The sequence below is a fragment of the Hypomesus nipponensis genome, chromosome 11, assembly GCF_054491055.1.
Source record: "Hypomesus nipponensis isolate SF chromosome 11, ASM5449105v1, whole genome shotgun sequence".
In the NCBI taxonomy this organism is placed as follows: domain Eukaryota; kingdom Metazoa; phylum Chordata; class Actinopteri; order Osmeriformes; family Osmeridae; genus Hypomesus; species Hypomesus nipponensis.
The window spans coordinates 17210079-17224363 of NC_140371.1; the positions used below are offsets into that span (position 1 = coordinate 17210079).

The 14285-nt window shown below is 46.9% G+C and overlaps 1 protein-coding gene across 1 annotated transcript in view; it reads left to right on the forward strand.

The window, feature by feature from the left end:
• galnt2 (UDP-N-acetyl-alpha-D-galactosamine:polypeptide N-acetylgalactosaminyltransferase 2) overlaps window positions 1-9917 on the forward strand; it is a 32460-nt gene extending 22543 nt beyond the window's left edge. Inside the window, 14 exon segments of the mRNA XM_084710259.1 lie at window positions 2132-2230; window positions 2820-2887; window positions 3007-3072; window positions 3871-3992; window positions 4988-5075; window positions 5443-5530; window positions 6185-6230; window positions 6233-6290; window positions 6411-6537; window positions 6738-6830; window positions 6990-7073; window positions 7178-7304; window positions 7612-7731; window positions 7998-9917. Of these exon segments, the coding sequence (XP_084566385.1) occupies window positions 2132-2230; window positions 2820-2887; window positions 3007-3072; window positions 3871-3992; window positions 4988-5075; window positions 5443-5530; window positions 6185-6230; window positions 6233-6290; window positions 6411-6537; window positions 6738-6830; window positions 6990-7073; window positions 7178-7304; window positions 7612-7731; window positions 7998-8153 (1342 nt within the window). The 3' untranslated portion in view covers window positions 8154-9917.
• The last annotated feature ends 4368 nt before the right edge of the window (window positions 9918-14285 follow it).

Sequence of the window (14285 nt, forward strand, 5' to 3'; positions counted from 1 at the left end):
AATGTGTGAACATACTGTGGTGTGGACCGGCAGACTTGACTGCAGTATAGAACTGTGTGACTAGTGTACTGTACTATGACTCATAGATCACAGCCGCCTGCTGTCAGAGTCCTCCTCAGCTGAGCACAGCTATTTTAGGGTCCTCTGGAACACGAAAGGTATTACATTAAGCTGTGTGGACTTTTATGGTACAGTTCAGATTTATAGAAAAGATTGTGTTTTCAAAGGTGAACGGAAAAAGTGTGCTCTCTCGAGTGAGAAAAATGTAATGTTTTTTTTTCTTTGGGAGCAGAATGTTTGTTACAATAGAATGTTTAACTTTCTATATGTCAGTCCTGAGGTATCGTGGTGATGGAGGGCTGGAGGGGGTATCAACAAACACTTTTTCTCTCTCTCTCTCTCTCTCTCTCTCTCTCTCTCTCTCTCTCTCTCTCTCTCTCTCTCTCTCTCTCTCTCTCTCTCTCTATCTCTCTCAGTATCCCTCCCTTCTCAAACTGTCAGAGTTGCCATGATTAGGAGCTCCAGGGTTGTGTGACCTCACTCCCTCTCCACACAGGGACTCTATGGAGCAGCCTTCTCTAAACACAGTCTCTCTAAGATGATTATAGTTGGCCCTTCGACTGCGGGGTCTTGTTAACATGAGCTAGTACTTCACACTGTTAACCATGTGTCACGAAGTAAGTATGTTCACCCTGGCAAGAACACAGACCATGTGACCTACCAGGTCTCCACTGTTCCTCAAATGTACTATTGCACACACAGACAGACACACATACACACACACATCTCCGCAGGTTATACTGGTCTGTCTCTGGAGACGAGAAAGACCCGCTCTGATAAATCTACGCCTTGGGGACGTGATGATGAACATGTTCACAGTGAATGTTTACGTGACACTGTGTGAGTACAGTGGCACACTCATACCCCAAACCCATACACACTACCCCCACCTCCGTCCCTGGGCATCCAGTCATGCTGGCTCTCTCTGTCTCAGCCTTACGGTGTTAGCGTCACATGAGAGAGAAAAGGGAGTGCACAGCGCGAAGAATTTGCATGCATAACATGACATTAGAATATATTTGCAGGTCTTTATTCCTAGGCCAGCGTGAGATGTCTGCAGAGAGACACAGGAGGTCATTGACATTCACAGATTTACTCTTTAACCATCAGTCACCCTGCAGCAGCCGGGCTGGATTAAACCCCCGCTGACTACTGTTCCTGACCCTGTCACGGCTACATGGGAAGCTGGGCGGCCATGACGGCTCTGCCAGGCAGTGTCTCTGTGTACTGGCTATGGGGTTGTTGACCCGGGAGGGCCTCAGTTGCTGCTGCTTTTCTGGAGCAACCTCAGATGCATATTTGATGAGGCAGGGTTGAGCAGGTCACATTGTCAACCTCAGCACGTTAGACAGTTAGAGGACATAAAGTGGGCAACATCCAGCTCCTGTTCTCTAATGCTGCTATTATAGATACACCCTGTCTGTCCTGTGTGATCTCTACCTGTCCTGTCGACCTCCTTGGTCCAACACTCTCCTCTCCTCCTCTCATCTCCTCTCCTCCTCTCCTCTCCTCTCCTCTCCTCTCCTCTCCTCTCCTCTCCTCTCCTCTCCTCTCCTCTCCTCTCCTCTCCTCTCCTCTCCTCCTCTCATCTCCTCCTCCTCTCCTCCTCTCATCTCCTCCTCCTCTCCTCCTCTCATCTCCTCCTCCTCTCCTCCTCTCATCTCCTCCTCTTGTCCTCCTCTCCTCCTGTCCTCCTGTCCTCTCCTCTCCAGTGCTCTTGGATTGCTTGGTGTTCTACAGAGGATAAGGTCATATCTGTCATGCACACACGCACAAGTCAATCTCTGTCATGTATTCAAACCTTACGGGAGGAATCTGGAGTCAGGGAATGGGGTCTGTCAATCTCAGCTGCTCTAGGGCATTTCAAGGCTATATGGGAACGTGCTTGTGCAAGTCCGCACTTCCTTTGTCATCCCTCTTGCGAGATCTCCAACACAAGGCGCAAAGGACATTGAGCGTTTCTACTCTGTCATCGACACTGCGTGTGTTCATGTGCCTTCAGACGTTCTCTTGGTATGTTGGCCAGGCTGCATGTTTCCGTGTATTGACGTGCCTGTGTCTGCCTGTGCAGTTGCAAACATAAACAGTGGAAGACGGAGCTGCCGTCGTCTAGTGTCGTCATCACCTTCCACAACGAGGCTCGCTCCGCCCTGCTGCGCACGGTGGTCAGGTGAGGCCCCGCCCCGCCCTCGCACCCTGCCACAACACCACACACACACAGCACGACACACACACACAGCACCACACACACACACAGCTCCACACACACAGCACGACACACACACAGCACCACACACACACAGCACGACACACACACACAGCACGACACACACACACAACCACACACACACAGCACGACACACACACACAGCACGACACACACAGCACGACACACACACAGCACGACACACACACACAGCACCACACACACACACACAGCACCACACACACACAGCACGACACACACACACACAGCACGACACACACACACACAGCACGACACACACACACAGCACCACGCACACTCAGCACCACACACACACAGCACGACACACACACACAGCACCACACACACACAGCACCTCACACACACAGCACCACACACACACAGCACGACACACACACAGCACGACACACACAGCACGACACACACACACAGCACGACACACACACACAGCACGACCCACACACACAGCAGGACACACACACACACAAACACAGGTGGTCTCACCCCACCCTTTCTTTCCCTCCTCCCCCAGCGTCTTGAAGAAGAGCCCCGCCCACCTGGTGAAGGAGATCATCCTGGTGGACGACTATAGTGACAACGGTGAGTAGAGAGGGAGAGGGAGGGCGGAGGGGGGGGGGGGGATGAGGGTTAGGAGAGTGGTTGGAGAGAGGAGGAGGACAGTTGGAATGACGATGCTGCTGCTTGGTTTTGTGTGGCAGCTGAGGACGGGGCCTTGCTGGGGAAGATCGAGAAGATCCGGGTCCTCCGCAACGACCGGCGGGAAGGTGAGTGGAGGAGGAAGCAGGCGGGAGGACCCCGTCACAGGTCCCATCCAGCCCTCTGCACGGTCAGAAAGGCACCCGCATCTCCTCACTCTGACTGGCTGAACTAGAAAAGAGTTTGGAGCCGGTTCATAGTGAGTCACGTAGACACACACAACTAGTTTTACAGAACAAGAGAAATGTAAATTGGAACCCAGGAAGGGAGTTTGTAAGCAGCCAAATAACGAGCTGTGCTATTTCGGGAAGGTTGTCTGCACAACAGGGAGGTAGCTGGCTATAGGAGTGTGTTTGTTAGGTCCATATCTGTGGGTGCTGATGTCATTTACAGCTACCGACAAGCATCCACTGCTCCTGTTAATCATCCCGGTGCTCATTAAACACTACAACACCAAAGCCCACCTCGACACAGTCAGCTGGCGTTCTCATTAAACTCTAACACAGAAGGGCAGGTTCACATAGACAAGCCAATTACTTTTATTTTATCCATAAATGTCTAGAGTATACACTGTGTGTACATCAGAAATGGCGGCACAGGTATACGTCCTAAATGTGTGTTTATATGTGTAAATGAGACGCTGTTTGTTATAAGACGTACATGAGCTCTGGTCGATTAGTAACGCCGGGCAGTGGCTGCTTTTCCAGCCTGGTGTTCCTGTGACCTCACTGAGACCTTACTGACGGAGACCAGACGAGTGGCCAGACTAGAACCACAGTAGAACGTCTCTCACAGCTCCTGTTCCATTCCTGGTTCTCTTACAGTAGCTGTTGTGTTCCTCACAAGCTCCATGTGTGCTCTTCCAGGTCTGATGAGGTCCAGGGTCCGAGGGGCCGACGCTGCTACTGCCTCTGTCCTCACCTTCCTGGACAGCCACTGCGAGTGTAACGAACACTGGCTAGAGCCCCTGCTGGAGAGGGTGGCTGAGGTACACACACACACACACACATGGGCAGGGTAAGATGATGTGGCGTACAGAGGACTAGGCACAGGTTGGGCAGCATGACACCAGGACACACATCCTGCTTGGCCCCTCGCCAACCCGCACAGACACACACACACACACACACACACACACACACACAACAATGTCACCTAGACTAACCTGCTCAAACACTCCCACACTGACAAGCACAAACGCACACATCAGCGCACAAACACAGAGCCAAGCACACACACACACACACACACACGCCCTTTGCAAACAAACACGCCCCGTCCTTCTGATCTTTCCTTTCTTTGTCCAGAGAGAGGCCTCCGTTCCTCCTGTTTACTGCAGCCTGTCTGCACCGTGTTTAGGAAACACCAACACACATTAGTCGAGGTGCCTCTTCCACCACCACCACCCCCACCCCTACTCTGGTAGCCCTGACCCACCCGGCAACACCTCATCAGAACACCCAGTCCCTGTTCAGCACCACCAGTGGGCCAATCAGAACCCTGGGAAATAATCCCGACATGATGTCATCCGTCTGTTTCTGTCACTTCCTCTCCAGTTTGCCCGCTTCCCTTTTTCCTGAATTCTATTCCTGTCCAGTCCTGTCCTGGCTGGCTGGCTAGCAGCGCTAGAGACATAAGCTTGTGTATTAAGGAGCATACTTGGACAAACTTCGTTTTTCTCCCCCTAATCTGTCTGAGGCTGCCCGTAACCCTCTGTAACCCTCTGTAACCCTCTGTAACCCTCGGTAACCCTCGGTAACCCTCTGTAACCCTCTGTAACCCTCTGTAACCCTCTGTAACCCTCTAACTGGCCCAAGGAAGCAGCTGCTCAACCGGGAGGAGTTGGGCTAGGGGGTCGAGAACGTTACACCAACACTGGGGAAGATTGAATCAAGTCTTTTGATAATCCTTATAAATCCCGAGCACACGCACAAGCGGAAATGCGCACATACCTCTGATCCTCGCCCCCCCCCCCCCCCCCAGGACAAGACGCGGGTGGTGTCCCCCATCATTGACGTCATCAACATGGACAACTTCCAGTATGTGGGCGCCTCTGCAGACCTCAAAGGAGGTAGGTCCTGCTGGTCTGCGTCTGCCTCTTTCCTCTCTACCCTCGCCAGGTTCGGGGCACAGTCTGCCTGGCTCTGGAAAACCAGGCTACTGCATTTTTCCACTCCTCATCCAGATTCATTCCACTCTTTAACTCAGCCAAGGACTGTGTGTGTGTGTGTGTGTGTGTGTGTACTTCTGTATGTCTGACTGTGCTAAAGAGCGAAAAGGTCTAGTTGAAGTATGGACTGTCTGCTACTGTGGCAGTATGTGGTTCAGTAGACTGAACCCTTACAGTTGAGATGGCAACACCAACCTTTTCTGTGTTGCCCCCCTCGTCCACATGCACTCTTTCCTTTCCTCTTCCTCATCTCCTCTTCTCCCTCTAGGGTTCGACTGGAACCTGGTATTCAAATGGGACTACATGACTCTGGAGCAGAGGAGGGCTCGCCAGGGGAACCCTATAGCTCCCATCAAGTAAGATTCCACCCACAAACACGCGCACACTCGCACACACCTGGCCTAGCAATGATGAAGCAGACATCTTGATATTGCAGCAGACAAATGATAAGTAGGAATCTCAGCAAAGATACTGACCTCGTTTGACAACAGAGGGCACTCATTATCTCTGGAAGCTGTTCTAATGTACTGCTTCACTAACCACTCTTTAGGCACATTTTATTCATTTAAATCAGCTCAGTTGATAATTAGGTTATTTGTATTCATTTACATGCAGCGAAGTAATTGCTATATGTAATTTAATACTTGTTCTTGTGGTGGATTTATAATAGGAATAATACGTTTTGAAGCGATTACAAGTTGTGTAAGACTATATATTTCCAATGGTTATCTGCAGGAGACATTAAGTATTCACAAGCAGAAACATTGTTCTCCCAGAGTTTATAAAAAGCAGGCAATTGTTCCTGCATCATGCCTACATAGTTGTTGTTGATGTTCCAACTGAATACAAGATGGCAAGCTGGCCTGTCTTCTACGAGCTATATTTTATTTTTTGTATCTTATTTGTACTGCTCCAATGCCACTCTCTCTCTCTCTCTCTCTCTCTCTCTCTCTCTCTCTCTCTCTCTCTCTCTCTCTCTCTCTCTCTCTCTCTGTCTCTCTCTCTCTCAGGACTCCTATGATAGCTGGGGGACTCTTTGTGATGGACAAGGACTACACTTTGAGGAGCTGGGGAAGTATGACATGATGATGGACGTGTGGGGAGGAGAGAACCTTGGTGAGAGAGAACCAAGAACAGACTAGAAGAACATAGTAGCCAAGTCTCATGTATGTGTGTGTGATTGGTCTTGCTCATGGTGTATGTGTTGTTATGGTGGTGGTGTGTGTGTGTGTGCAGAGATCTCGTTCCGTGTGTGGCAGTGTGCGGGCAGCCTGGAGATCATCCCTTGCAGCAGAGTGGGTCACGTCTTCAGGAAGCAGCATCCCTACACCTTCCCAGGAGGCAGTGGGACTGTGTTTGCCCGGTAACACACTCTCTCTCTTTCTCTCTCTCTCTCTCTCTCTCTCTCTCTCTCTCTCTCTCTCTCTCTCTCTCTCTCTCTCTCTCTCTCTCTCTCTCTCTCTCTCTCTCTCTCTCTCTCTCTCTCTCTCTCTCTCTCTCTCTCACTCTCTCAGTCTCTCACTCATACATACACAGATTCTGACCCTCTCTCTTCATCCTCAGGAACACGCGGAGAGCTGCGGAGGTGTGGATGGACGAGTTTAAGAACTTCTACTACGCTGCCGTGCCCTCGGCCAGAAACGTGCCCTATGGCAAGTAAGTATCTCAGCAGTGCCTCACACCAACACACAGCTCTGCTCTAATACAGAGACAGGCCTCACACCAACACACAGCTCTGCTCTAATACAGAGACAGGCCTCAGCATGCACGTCTTCTGCTGTGAGTGACCATGTCTGTGTTTGGGTTGTGTGTCAGCATTCAGAGCAGGCTGGAGATGAAGAAGAGACTGGGCTGCAAGCCCTTCAAGTGGTACCTGGAGAACGTCTACCCTGAGCTCAGGTATGAACACATACACACACACTAGCTATGATCTACAACAACCTAACCGTGACCTTATCTGAACTATCGAACCGTGGGTGCATCTGACGTGTGTGATTCTGCAGAGTTCCAGATCACCAGGACATAGCCTTTGGAGCACTGCAACAGGGGGGAAACTGCCTGGACACCCTGGGTCACTTTGCCGATGGCGTGGTGGGCGTGTACGAGTGTCACAATGCCGGTGGCAATCAGGTACCGATTGGGGCCCAGGTACTGGTCAGATCCATGTTCCTCTCTAGGGTGGCACTAGGGTGGCACTAGGGTGGTATGCCTAGGGACGTGTGGGCACACACATCTGGTCTGAGGTCACACACACACCTGCTTTGAGCTACTCCCAACTTTCAATTAAATGGAGTGGAAACTAATTGAGAGTGTGTGTGAGAGTGTGCGAGAGTGTGAGTGTGTGTGGCAGTGTCTGTGTGCTTGTCCTACTGTTTCTCTGTGTGGTGCAACTCTATTGATTTGTTTACTAAGCATGTGTGTGTGTGTTATCCAACAGGAGTGGGCCCTGACTAAAGACAAGTCTGTGAAGCACATGGACCTGTGTTTGACGGTGGTGGAGCGCACGGCAGGGTCGTTAATCAAACTGCAGGGCTGCCGGGAAAACGACAGCAGACAGGTCAGACAGACGCTCACAGAGACGCTCAGATCCCACCTCCACACCCAACACCTGCTGTTCCACCACACCCAACACGAACCACGACACCCAACATTCACCATCACGTCCAACCGTTCCCTCACATCGACACAGGGTTCCATTTGTGGGTTGTGAATCGATCGCACAGTAGTGGCTGTGAGTAATCTCTGGTGTACTGTCGTCGCCCCCTCCCCCCCCCCCCCCCGTCCTCCCTGTCTACCCTCCGTGGTTCTGTTGGAACCTTCTAGAAATGGGAGCAGATCGAGAGCAACTCCAAGCTGCGTCACGTGGGCAGCAACCTGTGTCTGGACAGCCGCAGTGCGCGGGTCGGAGGCCTCACCGTGGAGGTCTGCAGCTCCAACCTCAACCAGCAGTGGAAGTTCACTCTCAACCTCCAGCCCTAGAGACTCCACACACACACACAGACAACATCCGCGACACACCTCCTCCTGCAGTTCCTCCACCCTCGAACCTCCTCTCCATTCCAGCTGTTCGGGGGAGGGGGGGGGTGCAGCCAACCAATTGCACCCCCCGGTACCACCCCATACACGCCTTCTGGGGTGGGGCTTGTCCATTGATGGAGAGAGGTAGGATGGGAATTAAACTAAGGTGGGGAGGTGGCAGTAGTGGTGTTGATGATGATGATGAAAGTGAAGATGATGTTTTCCATCCAACTACATACCTCAGTGTTTTATCTTTGGTCCTGCTCTTGGAGAGAGAAAATACCTTTTATTTCCTTCAATCCAGGTGAAATGGAATGACTCGGTGACCTAGTTTCTTTGAATTTGATGAACGTTTTTTTTTTTTTTTTTTTTACTTTTTCTTATTTCCACCGAATATCACAGAATATTTCCTGAAATGGAAGTGACTATTTCTTTGTTAGTTTTTCTTCTCTCAAGTAATCTATTGTTGTGGAATGTAAAGACATATTCTACAGAGGTTTCCTAGAGATGCAGACCTGGGCGCAGGTGGAAGGTTGGAGTTTGAGTTTGGGCTTGATCCTGCTCTCTGAAAGGAATGGAAAGCTATGCGCTGAGCACACCTATGTTCACTTACGCTCAGCCCTGATTGGCCACTTGGATGGCATGAACAAATACATGAAAAAAAGATATAATTTCTACGGAGTGTGATTGTACTCCTGTCCCATGTGATGTGAGACCATGTCAGAATATTTTGGGGTCAAAGAGTTGACCAGAACATAGTAATTCAACCAGGACATGGACCCAAGTCTGCAGGAAGGTCCTTATGCCGTAGCAATGGCTGCTATGCTCATCCACCCTCCATCACAACCTGTCAGAAAGTACACACAGTATATTTTCTTTCATGTTTTTCTTTCTTTGGCAAAGCAGTACTCTGTCCAAATTGTTTTAATGTTTCAGTTGTTGTGCTCTCAAGCAAATGTTGTTTTGTGTATTGTAGAATAATCAAATGAGTAAGATGGTTAATTGAATGGATATTTCTGCTTTTAATCTCTCTGGTTGCTCTAGGACTGTTCCCTTGTGAGAAACACTTGTCTACTTCCTTTTCCTGTGTCAGTGTTGCCATGGTACTTCTATGTATTCTTGATTACCGCACATCAAATTATATTGCTTACAGAGTAAAGTGGGAACTATACTATCTGTGCTATAAGTGTTCTTGAGATGTTGTCTGACAGCATTCTCATAATGTACTTTGGGAGTCCTTAAGAGTCCTTATTATGGTCTATGACGGATCTGCCATTTCTAGAAAAATGTCTGTGTCCGTTTGAGGTTACTGACAAGAGAGAACAGCATGTGTTTCATCATTCTTGACTTTTCTGTAATTTCTGTCATTATTTTGTGTACGCGTGTCCGTGTATTTTTACCGACTTTGTGACTGATGCCTTGCCTTTTCTAATATCTACCATACTGTTAGGAGTGTCTTTGTGTTGTTGGGCCACACTGCCCCCTGCTGGACTCACAAGGGAGAAAAGCAATAAGATTACCCCTTTCCTATAACGTCAGTCATTGCTGTGAATTTGGCTTTCATTATCCTCCTCTTGTTCTGTAACAAGACATCTGTAGTACTGATGAGGCCCAGCAGACACAGGCCACCTATACTGAGAAGGCCGAGGTGACCAAATGGGATTGGCTAATTTTTTTGTGTCCAGGATCAAGCCACCATGTTATAAAGATTAACCTACTCAGCAACCAACTACTCATTCAGTGCTACTTGGCTAACAGTGTTTTCCTTTGCCGTTTTTTTGTGTAGAAACTCATCTCCAGTCAGCCCAGAGCCCAGTACTCAATACAGGCACCCTTCCTTTCACACTCCTTGTAAGAGAAATGCTGATCCAACTTGACAATAAAGGTAAAGGAGAATAAGTATTTGTATAGGGCCCTAAAACTGCTTTAGTCGGAAAGGATAAAGCCCTTTTACACAGGTAACTCTAACTGAACAGCCACTCTGACCTTGGGACTGTAGTTGTAGGGCAGGAGTGGGGGGGGGGGGGGGGGGGGGGGGGGGGGGGGGGGGGGGGGGGGGCTGGTCCACAGCTGCCTGATCCAACTTCTCCAGTATAAAAGATAGTTGCCAATCAGTGAGGTGGCGTGATCCAATCAGAAACTTGGAGGACAGCTGGGCTGGAAAGGCAGGGCAAATGGGGAAGTCTGATTTGATGACAACAAAGGTCACATGGTGGGAAGTCTGTCCAAATGTTCTGATTGAATGTTTGACATCTTATTGGACGTCCCCCTTTCCTCTCTTCTGTCAAATCTCCTCCTTCTGTGCTTGTGAGGAGAGGAAGAACTGAGTAAAGGCTTGTGAGAGTCATGCTTTGGGTTATTTTCAACACCAACCAGTTTTACTCAAAGACAGGCAAATCAGTCAGCGAGCCTTTAGGTGAAAGTTTGCCATTTATTTTCCTTAATTTTTGTGATGCGGGAGAGGAGAAATCATCCTAGAAATACAGACACATTTTAATTGGATGAAATGTTTACATAGCACAATGTGCCAAAGTTATTTACTATTTGATTTGCATTGTCAATATATTTGTACTTAAGATTGGGACTGGGACAAGCATAATGCCCATTAACATAATTACAGATAATAAACCAAATTCGGAATCATGAAAATAGTAATTTGAGATATTATCTAGTATGGTGTGTTCCTCTTGAAAAAAATAACTATTGTTTGCTGTAGGACAATTGGATACATTGGAATTTAAAATCATGTGAAGTGGCCTGGAGTTAGCATGGGGTAACAATGTAAAAGTGTATATGTTTGTATATACAGTACGATTGTGTCTGTACAGTATGTACATATATACACACAAGCAACAGCGGTTACTAGTTAGTTGGTCTACTGTACAGCGCTTCTAATTGTTCATTGTTTTATAGATATGGCAGGAATTCAACTTTGAATGATAAAAAATGATTAACTTAAATAAATGCATTTATATACAAACAAGTCCAAGTGTTTCATCGAGACCTCGTGTTTTAATTTGTATTCCGCATTACTGTGAACCCCAGAGTTCCCACTCCTTTCAAGACAGTACACAGTACAAACAAAAGAACGCTGTTGGTGCATATAAAATTATGAACATTTATTATGTGTGCAAAATGGTGTAAACTCTCTTAAGTGGTGGGGTTACACAGGATTTACAACACCAGACCTGGGGGGGGGGGGGGAAGGGGGTTAGTGCACTGTTAACATGGGAAGATACACACACATACATGTACAGCGGAGACAACGTGTAACAACACACCTTCAGAGAGGAGAAAAACACACGATACAGCAATCACTGTCCTGAACCAGCCACAGACCAATAAACAGGAAGCATGGTCCATATTCCACAACACAACATACTCTGGGCATTCTTAGAGTGGCACAGTGAGGCTGACTCCAGACACTGGTCAAGGCCTCGCTGGGGATCAACTTCTCCTTATCAACAGCATCAGTACACTGCAGTTTGTTTTCTGACTCTACATACAGTAACATCTGAACTGATCACTAGATTAGGTCGTTTAGGAATTTTAGTCCAACGTACATGAGATATTTTACACACAACACACAACAATTAAATACACCATCCTAGCCACCGCCCATTTCCATTCACAGAACCATTTCCACCCCTAAACGTATAACTGAAAAGTTATTGAGCTTGTTATGATGAAACACATTAAAATTCCAACTTCAATTTTTCGTAACAGTGTTTTGAAAGCACCTTTTAAGGTTATCGTAGTTTATACATATTCTAAATAAACCTTAGAATGTCTAATTCTATGAAGCCCTGAGGTCACCTAAGGTCTTATCTTCTCAATGACATCAGAAGCTCTCCAGCTCCCATCCAGAATGAGTTAGTGTTTAGGCCCAAAGCACACTCTGTTAAACAGGCAGTGGAACACAGTGGCACACAAGCAGGCATTTCCAACATCCCGTGACCTCCCATTGCATTTGAGTATGACAATCATCGATAGGTCCAGTGTAGCTTTGATGTACTGAACAGCTGAGTTGAATCTGGAAGGCTGTAAGCTGCGTTACAACATGGTGTGACAGACATTGTTTAATCGTACCAACGACCACATGACCAAGCACTTCAAGGTGCTTCCCTTTCCTTGTCTCCCCTCACTGTCATTGATCTGGAAACCCCAGGTAGTTTAAGGCCGTAAGAAGGTTCCACCTGTCTAGTTAAACTGAAAGGAAAAGAGACAAGGAGAGGAAGTCGATTCAAACTATTGAGACACCCCCAAAGGAAAGGAGCACTAATTGGTATGCAGGTCTAGATTCTCCAATAGGAGTGCTAATTGGGTAGCGGGGGCCTGGAGCATTGGTGCGGTATGAGTGACGGACTTGCTGTCTGAAGACTTGCTGTCTGAAGACTTGCTGTCTGAAGACTTGCTGTCTGTGTTATTTATGGGTCTAAGCCCAGGAGTAAATCCAGTGGAGAGACAGAATGATGACGTATGCTAATAGATTGAAAGGCTAGCCATGAACATAACTTGTTAATCTAGCAAGAGGTACTAAGATAGTGCTGGGATTGCATATGGAAACAATATATCAATCATCTGATTGATAACATTGAATCTTACTGCAGAATAGTCATATAATCATTAACATTGCATGAAGTTTTGACAGTAATCTTCTGTCGTCTTGTCCATGATTAATGTTTTTTTTCTCCTTTCTCTACTCTCTCTCTCTTCTCTCTCACACACATACTCCTCCACCATCCACCCACTGGATGTAAAAGCCATAGAGTGACATAAAATATCATAACCTTAAGAGCAGACTTCTTGAAAAGGCACTGAGAACATATTTGATATGGCTGATCTGTGAAATTATAAACTAAATCCTAGTCATTTCAGCCTCAAATGAAATTTGTATATTGAACCATTGGATTTCAACCTGAGAATAAAACCTTAAAATTGTATCAATTATAATTGATTAGGAGAGCAATAATTCCCTATGGAAATCAAAATACATCAAATAATTTTAACTGTCACTGGTACATTATGTCTGGGATGCCAAACTAGAAACTACACTTTTACATAAAGCTGAACCTACCAAACAAAGCTGCTTTAAATACATGTGAGTGTCTGTGTGTGCTCCTGTGTGTGTGTGTGTGGATGTGTGTGTGTGTGTGTGTGTGTGTGTGTGGGATCAGAGTGAGCAGTACTATGTGTGATTGGGCAGACCTCCCCTGGTCTACTGCAGCTCCTTCCTGATGACCAGCATGGCCTCCACACTTCCTTAAACAAGTTGCCTAGTAACAGCAGCTGTGCAGAAGCAATCCCAGACTTGAGATATATACAGTAACTGCAATGTGAATTTATATGATACTCATACTCATTTAGGATCCTTCTCAAAGTCATTATTATCTCTAATCCCCATGGAATCTGCTGTCTTTAATAGTAGTTGGATGTATAAGTTGAGTGTTGTACGGTGATGAAGCTTTTAAACAGTGTTACTGTGAACAGAATAACAGTGCACAGACAGTGGGTCACAGAATCATACAGTACACTACGACAACAACGACAATGGTGCATTAGAAAAAGAAAAGTGAAAGATCACAATCTTTTGTCTTTTCTAAGTGATATCGGATCGAATCATCGATATGAGCTTGATCCATCCATCTTTTAAATGTTTTAGCTATTATATTTCATAATATAAATATTTGTCATATTATTATTCATTTGGTTTTCTACATTGGTTATTCTAAAGTGTATTCTACTTATTCATCTCTGGGGCTGCATCTTTGGGGCTGCTCTGAGTCAGAGGATGCATATTTAGACTAATCATGTTTTCTGATTGATCTATCATATTTGATCATATTTAGGGGGGTGGGCGGAATGTTACCCTTAATAGGAATCCCACCAAAGCTACTGACGATATCTAGTAAACATGTCAAGGAACTATTGTTAAATCTCTTACGTGCAAGACCATGGAGATGGAAAGTGCATGAGAGCCTGATAGACTCTAGTCCATTCCAGTCTATGGACAGATTCTTAGTTGCTCTATAGGACTTATCATTTGTCTCACATGTCATATAGTATTGACTCTTTAGGACGCATAGCTGTGAC